Source organism: Netta rufina, assembly GCF_964035555.1.
Source record: "Netta rufina genome assembly, chromosome: 3".
Taxonomy (NCBI): Eukaryota; Metazoa; Chordata; class Aves; order Anseriformes; family Anatidae; genus Netta; species Netta rufina.
Window position 1 is genome coordinate 76966487 of NC_140125.1, and position 18472 is coordinate 76984958.

The following is an 18472-nucleotide window of genomic DNA, read 5'->3' on the forward strand; positions in this document are numbered from 1 at the left end:
CCCGCGCCTCGCCTCGCCTCGCACGGCCTCGCCTCGCCTCACCCGGCCCCGGCCCCGGCCCCGGCCCCCGAGCGGCGGCGGCGGGCCCGGAGCTGGCGGCGCCGCCACGCAGCGCAGCGAGAGGAGGGAGCCCCGCGCGCATGCGCCGCGGCGCTGCCAGGAGGCAGCGGCCGAGCGCCGAGCGCACGATGGCGGCCGCGCCCCGCCCCCGCGGCGGGAGGGAGGCGCAGCGATGTGGCGGGGAGGGGCCGGCGGGCAGGGCCTCTCACGGCACCTCCCTCCCTCCCGCCCTCCCCTCGTATTATTTCTCCCGTGGAAGACTTACACCTCTGTCAGGCTCCAACGCAGGTGGCGTGCTAATAAAGTTACTAAAACGCATACGTTCACCCCGCCCCTGAGACGAGGAGGTCCTTCCTCGCCACAGTTGTCACAAGCACTTTAATTAGGGCCAAACCCCAAAGCTGCATGTGCAGTGCCACCATGGCCGCTCTGGCGCTGCACAGAGGCAAAGCTGGCAGTGTTGGGCAAAAAGAAGCGTCACGGGCACCTGTGCACATGGGCAAGTGCAGTTATACCAACAGGGAAGGTATCCGCATTTCCTAGCTCATTCTGCTTCTGAAATACATAAATCAATCAATCAATCAATCAATCAATAAATAAATAAATAATCAGGGAACAAGCATACACTACATGGATACCACAGCGCTTTTTGGGGCATTCTAGTGACACCTGGCTTCCTTGAAAATATTCTGTTTGATCCTGATGTTGATTTCAGAGGGAGCTTCATTAGCGGGTCTCATGGAGATCTCTCGCGCTAAATTTCCACTTCAGAAGAGAAAAAGGATGATATAAATCCAGGTCAGGACCCTAGTCCTGCCTACAACACAGCCCCAGAAACAGGAGCAGGACTGCCCCGGCTGCAGCAGATGCCAAAAAAATGGCAATGGCACCAGGATCCTCCATGCACTGCTCCCTGGTGTAAGGTGGCCTCCACTGAGTGTCTGTCATGGCTCCACTTTGCATAAATACCTGATTTCGACACAGAGAGACAGAAGGATAGCACTTGACAGCTCAGTGGTTAGACCACTCTCCTGGAACACAAAGAGAGATGTTAAAGCAGGAAAGCATTGTACTTCCAACAGTCTGTGCTTTCAGGAGAGCTGGATAAAAGCCCTTCACCACTAGCAGTAGGTATCACATCGCCTCTGGGATCTGATATCGCAGGCTTGACAAGAAGCTTCCAGATTGTTATTACTAAGCTGCTCATTTTCCCTTTACTGTTCAGATTGCCTGCACTGTAATTTGAGGTAGGACGGGGAACCTAAGAGAGGTACTCTTACTGTTAAGCCCATCTATGATGGAAACAAAAGCTACAAATCCTTTTAGATGACCCCACAGAAAGAAATCTACTGGCTCAGTACATTGGGGTACCCAGATTCTGTCTGAGCAAAGGGTTTGAGTGTCTAAATTTTAGACTGTCGCCCAAGTGCTTCGTAATGAGCCAAGTTTAGTACAGCATTTATTCAACCTTCTTTCTAACGTTTGTTCTCTGTGGCTATTTTGACTTTATACCAGCAAGGTCTGAGCGGGAATCAAAGTATTTGCTGTAGTAAAAGCTAAGCTATCACATTGTTTAAATTAGTTCGATCACACAAGCAAATATGTTGCTTCAGGACTATTTTTTTTTAATGGAACAGTAATCTAACTTAGCTAAGCATAAACATTTTTTGCTCATGTATTTCAATCATGTATTTAAGGAGCACCTGCTTATCTTGAGAAGGAAGTGTCCCGTAGTTACTATGTAACGTATCTATAGCAACTACTGCCTTTAAAGACTTATAGTTGATATAGTTTATGTATGATTATCTCTTTTAAAGAATTACACACTCTCTGCTTTTTAATGTCCTTTCCCTTCAGCTTAGGGCTGGTCTATCTTAAATTGTGTTTATCTACAGTGGTATCAGAGTTTTGTAGTCATTAATTTGAATTCTTTCATCTCTCATCAGCACTACCTTTGTTTTGCAAGTCCTTACATTTCACAAGTCAAACAAGGTTTTGTCTCTGCTTCTTTCACTCAAAGATTAGCTTCTCAAATATGACTCTTTAGAGACCTACCTGTAGGATAATAGCTAATACTTGCTGGACTATGGATAAATGAGAAGGAATGCTATATATAATTAAGAAAATCTGCAGTTGTGACATGAAATCTTAGTAAATGTAGTTAACATTAGGAACTATTTATGTTTCTCACCAGAAATACTGTGTGAAAAGGGGGTTGAAAATAAAAGCAGATATCACTAATATAAGGGTAAACACAAGAATAGTTTAATTATCTCAAAACTATACTTTTAAGAGCCCTAGAAAATTCTGATCAATTCCAGTTACCCTTGAAATGTCTGCCAAAAGCACCCACACAACCTTAACTCCGTTCTGTCAGCAAGCCATGCAGTCATTATGCAATTGAACCTAAGAAAGCTTAGCAGTTTTGGCCTTCAATTAGATTAAATTTATTTTAAGTAAACTGTAGTATATACCACCCTGATAACACCAATAAAATAATCAAAGAATATTTAAAGAACAGCGATCATTTGAATCAACTGGTCTGTCAGTAAGAATCCTTGATGTGTGGACACAGCTCTGCTACGCCCAAGAAACATTTCTATCAAATAGTTGCAGGAAATTTTGCCAAAATAAATAAATAAATAACTGAATACTTTTTATGTCAAAAGGACTTCACTGAAAGTTTCCTGATCTGCTCATTTGACCTTACCTATCATGTGGCATAGCTAGGTGAAGCTTATCACAGGCTAATTTCATCATATATAATTGATATAATTTCAATTATTTTAGACAAGGTGGAGCATAAAGAATGTGAAGTTTCTGTGCTACTCTGCTATTAAGCATATTTGAGTACAAACAGTATTTTATAAATTCAAATCTACATATTTTGACTTATCACTGGAGTACCTGATGAAATATCTGAAAAATTACTTTGTTTTCAAAGAGTAGATGACCTTCTGCATGGGGAGGGCACATTTTCATATAAGACAAAGCAAAGCAATACCCAAAGCAAAAGGAAAAGACATAAATAATACTCTGACCAGCATCTTCCTTGCTGTATATTTCATACTCGGTGTCCATGCCAAGACTGTGAAACTGTTGTGTGAGATACTCTACAAATCTTTGGTTAGACCTAGCCTCTGGGCAAAGAATTTACAACAAAAACATGTGTGTTTGCACATGAGGGTCAGCTCACCTGTAAACCTCTGTAATTGCAGCTGCCCAGCTGTGCACGCTGGGCTGCAGCGTGTGCACATGTCAAGGCCAACTTTTGTGTGGTTAGTGCTGAAGCAGAGAGGGGTTTGATTGTCCGGCTGGTTGTACAGTTACAAGCAGGGGCACCAGAAAGGAAACACCAAAAACAAAGAATATTTTGCAATATTGAAGAGTGGGAGATAACTTGAGATGATAAAGCAAGGATTTCTTGTTCTAAAAGTGGAGTTAGGCTAGGTGATTGGAAAGTACTTTTCTAAAGCACGCTACAGAGGATGATATTATCCAGACACGCTGAAACTTAGAGAGATTTTTTTGTTGTCATTACAGAAAATTTCTGCTAACAAAACTGAAGCCTTTTAGATTTTTATGCTTTAGACAATTCCTTCTCTGCAGGTTTAGGGACTTCATATTTGGCTGCCTTCTACAGTCTGTGCAGTGATTCCATGCAAGCAACAATTCGCTCATGACTATTTTGAGGGCACATTCTTGCCCTTTTTGATCTCTCTTCACACAACTTCCACGAGTCACTTCTTTGGACCAGCTTTTCTTTTTTACGGTGCTTACTGAGGTCTTCTTCCCATGCTTATTTCTACATATCCATTTAAGCTTAACTCTTGTCATCCTGAATTTTTGTTTTATTTTTAAAAATCAGTAAAATGTGCTAAAAATATTTGACTTTTACAGTGTGGAAGAATGAAGCCCTCTTTTTGTGCACATGGTGGGTATAATTTAGGAAGCTGCTCTTTCAGACTCCTCCATGTCTGACAGTTTCAACAGCAGACAATTTTTACACAATTTAAGCTCCATTCTGGTTCTGTTTGATGAGCAGTCACTAGCAGACTCTTCTTAAAGGCTAAAGATACCCACAGAAGCCGGGAGAGCGAGTACTAGCTCACTTCATGCAGGCCTGTGAGAAGCCCTTGCAGGTCACCATTGTTAACTACTGATCTGAAACAGTTTTGAATGAGCAAAGCCCTTGAAAGAGAATTTCTGTGGTTCCGATATCAATTGCACAATCCATCCCTGCCTCTCTATTTTTAGGTGGCACTGCAAGAGGCGCAGTCTCGAATAGAGTAATTACAGATCTTACATAAACGTTCCTATACAGAAGACCCATGTATTTAAATTCTGAGTTGAGAATGGATTCAACAATTTTATCTGCCCTCTTTATTCCCCACTCCTCATTCCTTTTGGGACTAACTTGGAATAACATAAAATATTATAAAAATAATATCAATGAAACTGTCAGCATACTAATCTGTGGTTTTATGGTCACTGCTCTTGATGGCTCAGTAATTAACGAATAACAGTTCTCCAGCAAGAAGATGCCATTAGTAAGGATACTTTGAAGGCCAGCTATGGCAGCATTGATGGGATTTGTGTATGAAATTATTTAAACTGACCTCCTCCAGGTGGGTGCTGATTATTTGTTGTTTAGGGTGTCTTCCACAGCTACACCTGATCTTGGTTGGCATTCCTCAGTACTGACATAAAACCAGCGGTAACTGAAACTCTTGGATATGTGGATTTTTGTTTAACAAAGTTTTATTCCTTTGCAATAGGCTTCGCTCTGCTAGTTCCTCTGGAATACACAAATGCCACAGACAGGCAAAATGTGAGAAATTCAAAAGGGGTTATCACTTTCATCTGCTCTATGTAGCCAATGCAGAAGAAGAAAAAGCTACCTACTTAAACGTGGAGGAAAAGTCTGCTTTAAGTCATTCAGCAGCTGTTCCTGGTGCATGAAGATGAACTCGCCTGGAGTTAGAAAGCATATTCTCCACACACTGTGAAAGCAGATAATAAATATTTCCACAAAAATTTTAGCTTATGAAGAAGATTGAGACACCTTTTTCAGACAGGCTTCTGATTGTCTGCAAAACTCTACTTGCAGTTTTATTTTGTAGGAAGAAACACAAAATCGATGTTGATAAATGTATAACCCTTACATCAATTAGATATAAATCATTTGTCTACAATGTGTCTAGGTTGACATTCTTAATTCAGTCTAACACTCTGATGCTCTTTGTTTAAGAAACAATCCTGGAAAGCAGTTTAAATTATTTCAACAGATGATCAAGGGAAGCGTAATATTTCTAAAAATGTTATGATTGTTTCTCTTAGCAGACCTATCCTCTCTGGCAAGAAGAGTTTGATTGGAGGCAACCTTTGCGGCAGATAACTGCCATTTGTTGTCCCTATGAAAAACTGGTCCAAATCCAAGTTAAAAACCACCAGAAAAAATAATTATAAATTCACACGTCCTCCATAGCAGGCACTTGATAGCATATGGCAGCTAAATATGCCAAGGATTCTTTCAAGCATACGCCATCACTTAGCGGCTCCCAGTTGCCAAACTACTTGTGGGTGTGATATCCCTCAGGGTCCAAGCTCCTACCCATGCCCTCTGCAGCTCTTAAACTGGTCTTTTCCTGCAATGTCTCCTTTCCAAAGGCAAGGACCACACTGATTGCAAGAGCTCAGCTTCTGTGTCTTCTGTGGTAGGAATGCACATTCGCTTGTGCAGTTTGTACCATCAAGCACATTATAAAGGATCCACCTTCAGCTTTTATCACCTATCTTAATTCAGAAATTTCTAAACTTCTAAAATAGTTTTGCAATTTTTTCTTCTAATTTTAATGTTGCCTTAGTTTTAGTTGATTTTCTAAAGGCAATCTTACGTCAAATGTACAAAAATTACATCTTAACATATGTACATGAAGAGTATTGCACCTTCCTGTGGTTCTGCCTTGTAACTACAGCCGTAACTTCTAACATCAGCTGAGTTGTTTCCAGTTTACAAAATAGGGAAGGATGCAACACATGGTTCTTATTTAAAGGAATTTTCAGTCCGACTCTGCAGGACTCTAGAGCTCTATACTGCAAAGCTTAAGGTTTGATCTGCCTTTCCTTTGACCCTTTGGAGCAAAAAGTATTTGCTTTTTGATGGCATTTTTGAGGAATATGAATACCTACGTAAGATCCTGAACATTACTGTCTTACTGAGCTCAGCATTTAAATTGTAGTGAGTGGAAAAAGTAGGGTCAAAGACAGTTCTGGGACATGCTAAAATATACCACAAGGAGTTGTCAGCATGCTGAAAGATTTTACACTTTTGTATTCTGATTCTTTTAGAAGACAACAAAATGAAGAATAAAAACAGCTACCAAACCCTACATCACAATATGTTAAAATGTTTGTTTGAAAACACCATTGCTAATCCTGCTCACCCACTCATTTTTGCTTACTTGATCACTATGGCAGAAGTCAGGCAGGATTTTTCTGGACACATTAAAAATGCCAGTTCAACGCATTGTTTTAGGAATAGGTTTTCTGCTCTCGCTGCTTGGTTTAGCAGACACTGAGTTGCAGTTCTGTCCTTGCAGTATAGGGGAAAAAGGAGAAAGGAAGGATCTCCAGTAAGGAATATGACAATTGTCTGGTGGAAAACCAGCAGCAAGAAATAAGCATTCCCATTGAGGACTGTCCCCAGTTTAGGTATCCCTTTGTCACATCAACTTGACATCATTGTCTGTTCAGAAAAATAACCAGACTGGTTCTGAAATCAGGAAATAGGATCACTGAAAATATGATAGAGAGGATGGAAGGAAGGAAACGGATAACAAAACAAAGCAGATCGGAGTGATAAGATAGAAGGGTTTCCTAGGTGCACTGCTTGGTGAGCTGTAAACTGCTGAATACAAAGGAGAAAAAAATAAAAATGAAAAATAAAAAACACATTGAAGATTCCTAAAATCATCTCTTGCCAAAATGTAAGCCTTTCAAAACTTTACATCTCTAGCTGGCAGAGATAATAGATACATGAGAAAAGCACTAATAAGTAGAGATTAAACAGAGGGGAACCTTAGTGTTCTCCACCTGCCATGAGGTGCATGGTCTTATTTCATTGATCATCCACCACTCGATTTATACAAAATGTTTTCCAATATTCCACATCTGTAATTTTCAAATGCAAGAACACTTAAACTTTGATTTATGTGAATTAAATGAGCATGGGTAATTTAGGTTTTTGCACAATCTTTAAAACATGCATACAGCAGCTGTACCACAGACATCCAGAGAGACAACAGAATGTTTTAGTTTTAAAATAATAGCTGAATAGCTGCCTGGGTTGTTATTTTTTCATTTGTTTGTTTGTTTTTTTTTGGTCTGAACAATGCACAAAGAAGAGTGAAAAAGCTTCTGTGTTGGTTGTAGTGATTTTTCACAGTTTCTGATGCTGGGTCACAGAAGATACGCTGGTTTTACAGCCCCGCTATAAAACAACCCTTTATCTTTTCTCCACTAATTCTGTGGTGGCACATTTAACAAAACTAGGAAACTGGAGATAATATGGATGTTTGCAGATTAGATGTCAGGTAATAAATAACACTAATTTCGCATACCTGCAAATGTAAAGTTGCCTTATCACTGTTTAAGTTTCTCACTCTTTGTAATGCCTGCCAACATTTTAACCTAGGCAAATTACGGTATTGTTTTTGCTGTTTTTTCACTGGGATAAAATACACAGTCATAATATCCTTTTATCAGTTTTCATGGTATAAAAGGACTTTGGTGCTTAATTCACACTATGTGCTGCTGAGACAATTTGGGAGCTCCTATTTTGGAAGATGCATTTATCTTACCTTTTAGTCTTTTTGTTTTCTTTTCACTGTGGTTTGAGTACCACTTGCCCAAGAAGATGCAGCTGTGACTCTGCCCAGTCAGTGCAATGCTACAGGGCTACAGAGATCCCCCGAGAGATTCCTTCCACTACCAGGAGGCTCTACATCAGCCACAGCAAAATTAAACGACTCCAGGTAGGAAGAAATCCAGTATAAATACTTGCAGTATAAATACGTGCACTGTAACTGAAAGATGCGTTTCCCAGGTGGTGATGACTTTGAAGAGAAGGGAGAATCTTATTCCAGGTTCTAAAAACCGATAAAATGGTGCAAGATATGGTTTTGGTTTACCTTTATAAATATATGTAAATATGTATTCATAGTGCTTTCATTATCCTGTGGTCCCTAAGCACTGGCTCATACTGTCACAAAGGTTTTTTATATGCAACTCAAAAAATAGTAATTCATAACAAGGAGCCAAATGTTGACTTCTTTTTATAGGGTCAAATAACCATTCTGTTGAAGAGTTATTTTTTAATTTGCTGAAAGCTTTTGCTGCTCTTGATACAATGCCATACTTTTCCATAGTGAAGGAAAAGGTTTTACATAGCTAGGATGAAAGTGAGGGTTTCTTTCCCTGCTTGCATTGCAAATTTCAAGCACAGCTGCTACTAGAAATGACAGCAGAGTTAGTAATCAGGACTCGGTCATGCATTGTTAGACTCCAAGGCAGACTGTGAGATGTTTATAAAAGCAATGCTAGGCCTATTTAAAACCCATATAAACAATAGCTTCTAATTGAAGCTGCCAACTGTGTTCCTGAAAATGTTTATTCTAGGTTTCTTAAGGCATCACTGAATTATTAAAGTCATTACTAGTTTATGCTCCATCTGCACTGGACTCCAGAGCAGTGCTTTTCTGTTTCCCACCCTATTTATTTAATAGAATTAGATTTTTCTATAGATAGACACAAGGGAAATGTAACTACCTATATTGTACATAATTGCTGTGTATCAATTTACTACAATTACAAGAAATGTTGTTTGAAAGAGATACATTTGCTCTTAAGTGTACTTGTCCTCTTACAAAGAACATATCCTGAACTGCTCCGAAATGCATGTTTGATTTTGCTCCCAGGATTGAATAAAATGGGCTAAAAGGCAGCTGAAAGCAACATCTGGGACACCTGCTGCCCAGTGAGAAACAGCCTGAGTAATTCTGCTATTTAACCCTGGGGAAGAGTTTACTTCTCTTTTAGCTGTTACTGGTATCTGTGGTTTTCTTACTGTAGCTCACGCACCTAAAAGAGTCATAGTTCATTGGTATGATTTAGCTATATCAGTGTACTCTTGTTAAAGTAATAGTTTACTGAATGAATTATTATCAGGAAATATATCTTCTTGCAAAAAGAAGATCGTTTTCTTTCTGAAATAATGAAGATGAGCCATTTTTCCTTTCTCAGGCTGGTTGCCCCAACCTGCTGTAAAACCTTCAGTCACTACTAAAGCAGTCCTAGGGTCTGACTAAAGAAGGCAGATATTTGTGATAAAGCATTTAAACATTGGTTATAAGTGAACAAAGCAATAGAATAAAAAAAAATGTTTTATGACTGCTCAGAACCAACAGGGTGTAAAACCATCTAAGGAGAGTTTTTCTCTTTATACGTTGATTTAACTGAGCAATCAGTATGCCTTACTTCTATTACTGAAAGGAAATAAGCCCTTTTATGCTAGCTGCCTGTAATTATGGAGATTCTTTATTTAAGATTAAATGGGGTCTGTGAATATATTTTTCAGTTTTCTCTCCATGAGACAAATCATGCATTTGAGATCCTGACATCGTAAATGCATATACTTAATTAACTCAGTTGAACAATTCCCTTGGCACACATAATAGTGTTTGTAGGAACAGGTTTTGATTTCTGCTTGTAAACTATGTGTCTGGAAGTGCTAAAGGAACTCTATAGTGTGTGTCTTTTTTTTTCCTTCCTTTTTAATTACTTCAATTGTCTCAATTTAGAGAAAAGAAAATATTTTCAAAAAGAAATTGAATGTAAGCCTAGACTTTCCACAGCTGACCTCTAACAGGCTTTTATATGGTTTGGCAATTAGCAGCCTCAGGAGAATAAACAAATATTCTTTCTAACTGAGCACCGATTACTTTTGGACATCTCTTTGCACTTGTTAATATTCAAATGGTAAAGAAATTTAAAGAAGATATGTTTATATGTTAAACCACTATGTTCTCAAGAAAAGGAAGAAGAAAAGCAGATCTGTTTTACTCAGATCAACTTTACTTTTTTTTTTCTTTTTTTTTTTTTTTTCTAGACAGGATTGATTATCATTGAAAAGATTGGCTGGGGTTTTTGTTTTTGGTATTTTTGTAACCTGGGATTTGTTACAAACAGAGCCTGTAGTAACAAAATTAGACTATTTCTAGCATCTTTTTTTTTTACAATAATTTCTGCCTTATCCTTGATTTGAAGAGCTACTACAACCTTTTTACACTCACTTTAACATTTATGTTATTTCTAACTATATTAATATTTTGTTGTGGTTTTGTTTTGTTTAATCTGCTAAAAGAAAATTGCTTCTTTAACCCCCACAATAGGGGACTACTTTAAGGAACTGCTTATAACAAATTCCAGTCCACAAAAAATCAAAAAAAAAAAAAAAAAAAAGTAAAAAATGAAAATAAAAAAGGACAAAATGATGAAAAAGTTTCTATTACAACAGTCTCTTAGATCCATTTTCAGGAGATATTTTTAAAATGTAAAACCCTATTACTGACATTTTACTGTCAGTCTAGTTAGAGAATAAAACATCATTTTGAAGCAAAAAGGCGGCCAATAATCTTTCAAATATGTCTTGATTCCAATTAGAAAGACTGTCTGGTTTGCAACAGCATGGATACATGTTTAAGTCTCAAAACTGCACTGCCACAAAGCCTGGCAAAGCCTACCAAATAGGTGGAAAATAGAAATTATAGTAATCCACATTAAGAAGGCTAAATCCTCCATCACAGAATGAATGTCTGTACGTTGACCTTCGCATAGCTCGCTGCCACTTAATAAGATGAAAATTAAGCTTCTTACAGATACAGATATACTGCCATCAACTGAGGAAAAGCAGGAAATACTGCTTTTGAACTAATAGAAGAAAATGTGTTGAACCTACAAAGGTTTACATTTGTTTCAATTTCCTTAGGACTGTTTCATCACTTGTGTGTGAATATTCCTTTCTGCTCTCGAGCAATGCAGTTCATTCCTATCGGACTTCTCATGATGAACCTTTGCAAGGTTAGCCTCCCGGCCATGACCAAAACTGGACACACAATTCTACAGTTGCTTTATAACAAATCAATGAGCATATATATATTACAAAACTGCAATTATAGGAGATCAGTAAATGGCCAGCTTTGTTATTTAGTCATGAGAATTTAGTCATGAGTGAGTACATTCCCTCACTGAAGTCAAGTGTAACTGCTAGAGAAACCTGCATCAGTAGAGGCTCCGTATCTACACTTTCCCACTAACTGCATTAAAATCTTGCAGTGCTCAGAAACAACTTTACAAGGCAAACTGAACATAGCTAGAATCTAGTCACACCTGGGGATACCAAAGCCAAATAAAATCTGAATGAAAATGAAAATGAAATTCAAAATGAATTCCTCTTTCACAGCTGTGTGGGCTCAAATTTTAACAGAAGTTAAAATGGAGAGTTTGTAGGTAAGGTAAAGAGATACCACTCAAACAAACATGAGGGAATTGGATAAATGAAGGAACCTTTTAACAGTCACTTTCTTCAGCTGTTTCAAGATACACAGTTATGATAGTTAAATGCATTCAGTGAGGATTGTAAAACAAAACTACTGTACAGTACCTTATCTGCAAAAGGATTTGTACTGCTTTCCTTGTAGATTCCTCATTGGGATATGGGATTATGCTGTAGAACATGTTTGTAGTGCTACTCAATGAGAGTAAAATGTGCTGGTACCTAATGAGCTCTGGGGGAAATAGCATGCAGGCTGTTGTGTTAGTTTAACATCTGTTACTGATGTGTACTGAGATCTGCAGAGAGATGTTTACCAGACACCTGAAGGAAAACTAACTGAAGAATACCCCTTCCTGCCTCTCCCATGCAGAACACCTGCTCATTTTACTCTGAGCTTTCTGTGATTCCCATATAAATGCATTTTTTAAAATCGAGCACCTAGGTCAACGGGCAGCATCTCTGAAAATTTCAAAGAATTACTGTTTAAGTAACTGGTGTGCTCTGACAACTCCTTTACTTACCCTCATTCCATGTTTCCTCATTTCTTGGCTTAGAGGAGGCTGCCAGATTCATTTAGGTTTGTTTCTTAACTTGAGACACAAGATGGAAAGCATGATAAGCAAGCAGGTTCCAACAAAGCACAAAAATAATGAAAAAATCACTATGCCCCTATATATTATGGTCCCAGTCAACGTCTAAGTTTCATTTACCACCACAAAGCATCTGTTTACTACTAAGTAACAAAAACTAAGTTGCTGTAAAAGCAATTTGTACCATTCACATTAGTTTCAGAACAAATTTACATGTTTGGTTTGGTCATCTCCAAATGTGAAGTGTTTACCTTAAGGAACAGGAGAGAGAGCAGAAGGAATGAAGAAATACAGGTGTCAGATTTTCGTTTCCTGCCAAAAAATCATAGTAGGGAGAAGAAATGATATCCACTCATCTGGGGAATACGTGCTGCAGTGGTGATACAGAGAAATGGCTGTCTGATGAACCCAGACCTGCACCAGCAAGCTCTGCTGAGCACAGTGAACATACAGCAACCATCTACCCTTTGTAAGGACCTCTGCCACTGCTGACATTTAGCTAAACATTTGACATAAGTATCTGCCAGCCAGAAATAAAAGAAAAACTCCTTCTTCAGACCTGAGCCTTTGCTCAAAACTAGACACAAGATAGGCTTCAGACAATTCTAGAAATGTAAGTAAATTCTGTCAAACTGCAGGTGCCTACAGTGACACCTCTACCATTACTGCTCCATTTCTCTTAGTTTCTCATTCTTTATGAATATCAGCCAGCAATGGTCAGAGCACCCAGAAGAAGTAATCAGTGAGGAGATTCATGAATACTGTGTACTGTCACATGAATTATTTTTATCTCTTTAAGATTACTGACTTCAGAAGAATGTCGGCCCTTGAAGAGCTGGTCCTGTCATGCAGTGGCACAGAATCGATAGAAAACAACACTTTCAAAGCCCTGAACACTTTGAAGTCCCTAGAACTCTACAAAAATCAGCTAAAGCAAATACCCACCTGCCTCCCATCCGGCCTTGAGATTTTAAAACTCGCTGATAATTCCATCACCACTTTGCACGCATCGGATTTTGAAGGTTTGATGAAACTAAGGGTGCTTGATATCCGGAACAACCTGATTGCGACTCTGCCTTGGAGTGTGTTTTCTTCCCTCTGCAACTTACAGAGTCTGATTCTGGATGGCAACGACATGGAATCTGTGTCTGCACCACTCCAGCTGCCTAGGCTGCAGTATCTGAGTATGGCTGATAATAAACTAAACTCCTTCCCAACCAGCTTTTTTGCATCTTTCCAAAACCTACAGTTTCTCAGTTTAAGCGGCAACTTGCTGACAAAAGTGCCTCTTGACCTACCTAAGTCCTTGCTCTCACTAAAATTAGAGAAGAACCGGCTCAAAACAGTACGACTCCGAGACATGAAACACCTAGAAAACCTGACCGAGTTCTTCCTTTCAGAAAACCAGCTTACATCAGTAGATGGTGCCCAGCTTCTTCCTAACTTAACAACGCTGGAGCTGTCTAAGAACCAGCTCCAGGCCATGCCACCCAGGCTGCCAGGCAGGCTGCAGAAACTTGACTGCAGCAATAACCTGATTCAGAGGGTGACAGCGCAGGACTTCCAAGGACTACAAGACCTCAAACACTTGTTCCTTGACAACAATGCTGTCAGCACGTTTGAGGCAGGAGCTCTGCAGCAGTGTGCACAGCTTTCTAACCTGGCACTGGAACAGAATCTCCTGATTTCTATCCCACTGAGGTAAGTGACTCCAAGGATAGCTGCTTCACAGGTGTCATCTCTCCCCCCTTACATTGCGAGAATGAGAGCCAAACTGAGAAAATATTTGCATTCAGACCTGGTCCTAGTAGAAGTCCATCCATACCATAAACCCACTGCCATAACTGGCACTATTAAGCACTCCTGCTAGCAGTCAGCATAGTACTGCAGCTGCTTTCATTACATCTGTGGCCCCCAGTGATCCTCCTCCTTTCTCATCTCTCGCTGCCAGTAAGACTACTTTGTTTAATCAACACATGAATAGGAGGAATCTGCTGGGAGAGTATAACAGTGATTACAGATTAGTTACACTGCTGCTCACATTTGTCTTCTCCCATAACACAAAATAAATAGAGCATTCAGTAAAACAGAAAGATGGCAATTTTAAAGCTGATGTTTCCACCAACCCGCACTGAGTTTATTATTGTCAGAGTATTAAGATTGCTGGAGCTGAGTCCGGTCAAAACTAATATGTTTCTTCAGTGGATATTACCATCCCCAACTTCATTAAATGCACACATTACAAGGTATTTGGAAGGCTTATAACTGTCCTGCTTCAGGCTATAAGCAAAATTCCAGTCAAAGTAGCACAGAAGAAACATCCCCTGGGCACACTGGATTCCTTAATGCCTTGCTCACAGGTTCTCTCACATTCATCTGAGTGATGGCCCTGGCCATTATCAGTGGTGCTGTGTTAAGCCAAATGGAGGCTGCTCTGATATAAAGTGGCAATTTTGTTATTTCAAAAAAAACTGTGCAATAAGATGGCATAAAAATAGTAATGTAATTCCATTAACATCAGCTTTTTTAACACAACCACACTAGTAAATTTTATTTTTATGGCTTGTGGACAGGTTTAACTGGCCCAAATAAATAATGCAGTAAAATTTCAATTTGCTTAGAACGAGGTCCTTTAGCATTTGAATCTATTTGGTTGAAGCTTTATAATCAGAAAGTGATTTAGTGGTGTATAAATATTTGATTTCAGTCTGCCTTGACAGGAATGTTTAATGCTTTCTAGTTACATTAGTATTGTCTAATCCATCTTATTTTACAACCTTTGTAGTCACAAGAATTAACAGGAAGGAGTCCTCTATTAGCCTTTAAACAGTGAAGCTTTTAGGGAGATATTGGGTCTTTTATTTTCAACTCAGCAATGCACACAGATTTCAAGGGGAGGCTATAAACATGAAGTGGGAAAGAAATGACAAGAAGTAAAATTTATGTACCTAATTTAATTGTGTGTGTCCACGCATCTACCTGTTGATCACCAGTTGCAAGGACATACAGAAATAAAAGTATTACTCTATAGCTATGTGAGAACTACCAGTTACCTGCGTCACAGGTTAAAGAATATAGTTAATTTGCCACAGTTACCGAGTCTTAGTGGTTGTTTAGTGGGAATTGGAAAAAAGAAAGGTTCTTTCCTTTTATTCTGAAAAGGAAACAATGATATGAAATTGTCTCCATCAGAACTTATATCCATAACATGTCCAAGTATTTCATGACTCATACAGAAGAGCCCAAACTCCAGAAAATCTTGCAGGGAGCAGTCAGAATGCACGGAAGAGCCTGATGATATTCCCTGGAGTGGCAGTGGTATGGCTGCTGCGGTGAGCTCCTGAATGCACGCGGCTTCTCTGCCAGTAGCAGGATCATTAATCACATGCTCCGATGTAGTTATTTCCTCAAGATCAACAAAAGCTAAAGTCAAGCAGTACATCTGCAAAGCCTTTACAGGTTTACACTGTACAGGTTTTAGCCTGTAATCTGTTTGGATAAATATCTCAAATGATATCCTATTGACTTTGATATTATTGGCTCTAGGATTTCACCACAGACTAGCTCCTTTTGTCACATTAAGCAACTATTATCACTGACTATGGTTACGTTTCAACACAAGTTGATTGCAGCCACAAGCGCTGGTAAGACCAGGGTCTGTGCAATGACTCAGATATGTGAGAATTTCAACATGTGAAATCCTCATCTCACCTAGGAAATATAGCACAATGCAGAACTGCCTTACTCTTGAAATATTCCCAATGAAGTTGTGAGATTTGCACAAATATGGCAATTGCCTTTCAGCCTAAGAGGTCAAACTCAGCTTCACAAAAACCTGCCAGTGAGGGTCACAGTGTACCCTCTAATTTTCAAAGGTATCTCAAATCATTACATTGAGATAAACCCACCTCATCCTTCACTGGTTGTGGGACACTGCTGTTCAATTCTAAATAGTTCTTGGTGTTATTATTTATATTTTGCCTTACAGTTATATTGAGTAAATTTCCTTAAAGTCTCTAACCTTGGCTCTTAACCTCATCACCTTGCATACTACAGTAGTAAAATGATTTTTAGTTAACATCAAATTGAATTTATTAAAAACATTCCACACCAATTAAATGGCTTTTCTGTTAAACAGCTTTCACTGACTAGAGCAGGAGAAAAAAAAAAAAAAAGATCGTAAATAAACTATATTTAAAAACTTTTGTTATTGTATGGCTGGACTAAAATTGCTGTTAGGCTCAGCTGCACACACATGTACAGTTCAGAACTGCAGTAATTTGGGAAAACAGCTCAAGTGTCCATAGATAGTATTCCAACAACTTTAGAATAGAAAAAGAAACAAACAAACAAACAAAAAATAATATTAACATTTCAGAACCACCACTTTTTTATTTTATTTTATTTCCAAAAGACTACACTTTTGTTAGTGGTAGTTTTATTTAATATGTAAGATGTGCTTGGACAAGCAGAATCAATATAATGAACATAACATATTCCTGTTGTTTTATTTTTATTCAGACTTCCAGATACCCTTGCTAGATTGGATCTAAAGGGGAATGACATAGAGGACGTTGGAGAACAAGAACTGAAAGACTTGAAACAGCTTCAGGTTTTAAATTTACGGAACAACAAGATATCTGCCTTGGATCGCAAAGTCTTGGAGTATTTACCTCGCCTCCGGCATCTCTATTTAGACGGAAACCCCTGGAACTGCACCTGTGACCTTCTCAGGACCAGAAGAGTGCTGATGGCCAAAGGAACGGATGTCAGGGGAGGGCAGTGCGCGGCACCAGCAGAGAGCCGAGGAGAAAGCTGGATGTCTTCCAAAAAGATTCTGCAGCACTGTGAAGATAATCTGTCTTCCATGGAAAAAGGCAAAGAGGACAGAAAGAAAATGAAACTCAATGAGGCCGCTAGCGTCGCAGTAAACACAGACGATGATTACTATGATTATGAACTAGATTAACCCCGCGGTTAGTCTACGGTGAATCTGAAGGCTGTCTAGAGCTGCCCACCACCACCAGTATCACTACTGACAACCAGCCTGCTGGGCTGCCATTAAATTTTCCTCTTTAATTCATAGTATAAATGTTAATAGCTGGTGACAGAAGGGCTATAATAACGATGCCATTGTAAACTGAAAATTGTAAAAGAATTGGCCGTTTTTCAATGCCATTAGTACTATGTAGCTTGAGGGAAATAAGAATACAATAACAATCTCTTAGAAAAGCACTCTGTAACTCTGTATGGACCTTTTTATAGTAGAGCATTCTTAGAGTTGCATAAAAACCCCATAAATAAAATCCTGCAATACTGCAAGATGCTATTACCTGTAGTCTGGCATTCAATGCATTTAAACTCAGTTTGAGATGGAGAGTTACACTGACGTGGGTAATTTCTCAGGATTGTTTAGAGATCCTTGCTTTTGAAAAATGAATTTCAGTTTTCCAGAAATAATTTCCTCTTTTATTTATTTTAGACTATTTTAAATGACATTAGACTAAATTAACTGAGCTCCAGGCAGAGCACAGAAGGCTCATCTAGCAACTACAACAAACAGAAGAATCAGTCCTGGTTAATGAGATTTAGTACTTGTTCCAAAGTTAATTAATAGCGATGCATAAAAACACTGGGGTGAGTTTGACCCATTTCTATGACTGTAAACAGAAAAAGGGATATTCTCAGGAAACAGCTTTCTACCCCTGCCAAATATCAGGATAAGGTCCAATGAGACAAAGTTATTTCAAGAGTTTATTTTGGTAGCTGAATAGCTAATTGACTACCGCATAGCTCCAGTTGCAGTATGTATAATACTTTGGGGTTCACACACTGCAAGTGCCCCCTTTCCCTGGTGGGAACCTTCCAGGCTTTTGCAACACAAAAGGGCTCCACGCATGCATCATCTCTGATGTATGTGCAAATATTATCAAGCGATTCCCAAAGCGCTTGAAAATTAAACAAAATTGGAATACCAAGACCACTAAAACCAGTGAATTACAAACAGTAATCTAAGGGGCTTCCTGGCAGTTCATAAATCTCCACTGATAAGTAAGGAGCAATAACACCAGCAAATTACTTTTCAAAGCAAACAGTTTCTATTATTCTTTATCTTCTGCTGGCATTCAGTAACCGAATAATCACTCACATTCATAAAGTCTGTTTTGCCAGATGTCAGAGTGCAGCTAGTTCGTTACAGCACCGAGGC

The 18472-nt window shown here is 39.0% G+C and overlaps 1 protein-coding gene across 1 annotated transcript; it reads left to right on the forward strand.

The window, feature by feature from the left end:
* Nucleotides 1–480: 480 nt before the first annotated feature.
* Nucleotides 481–17233, forward strand: LOC311208030 (nephrocan-like; the record flags this gene model as incomplete). The annotated part of the gene is made up of 5 exons (XM_084284447.1): nt 481–586; nt 1286–1307; nt 7961–8096; nt 13064–13965; nt 16786–17233. The coding sequence occupies 5 exons, from the start codon at nt 481–483 to the stop codon at nt 17231–17233; spliced, it is 1614 nt and encodes a 537-aa protein (XP_084140573.1).
* Between the last annotated feature and the right edge of the window lie 1239 nt (nt 17234–18472).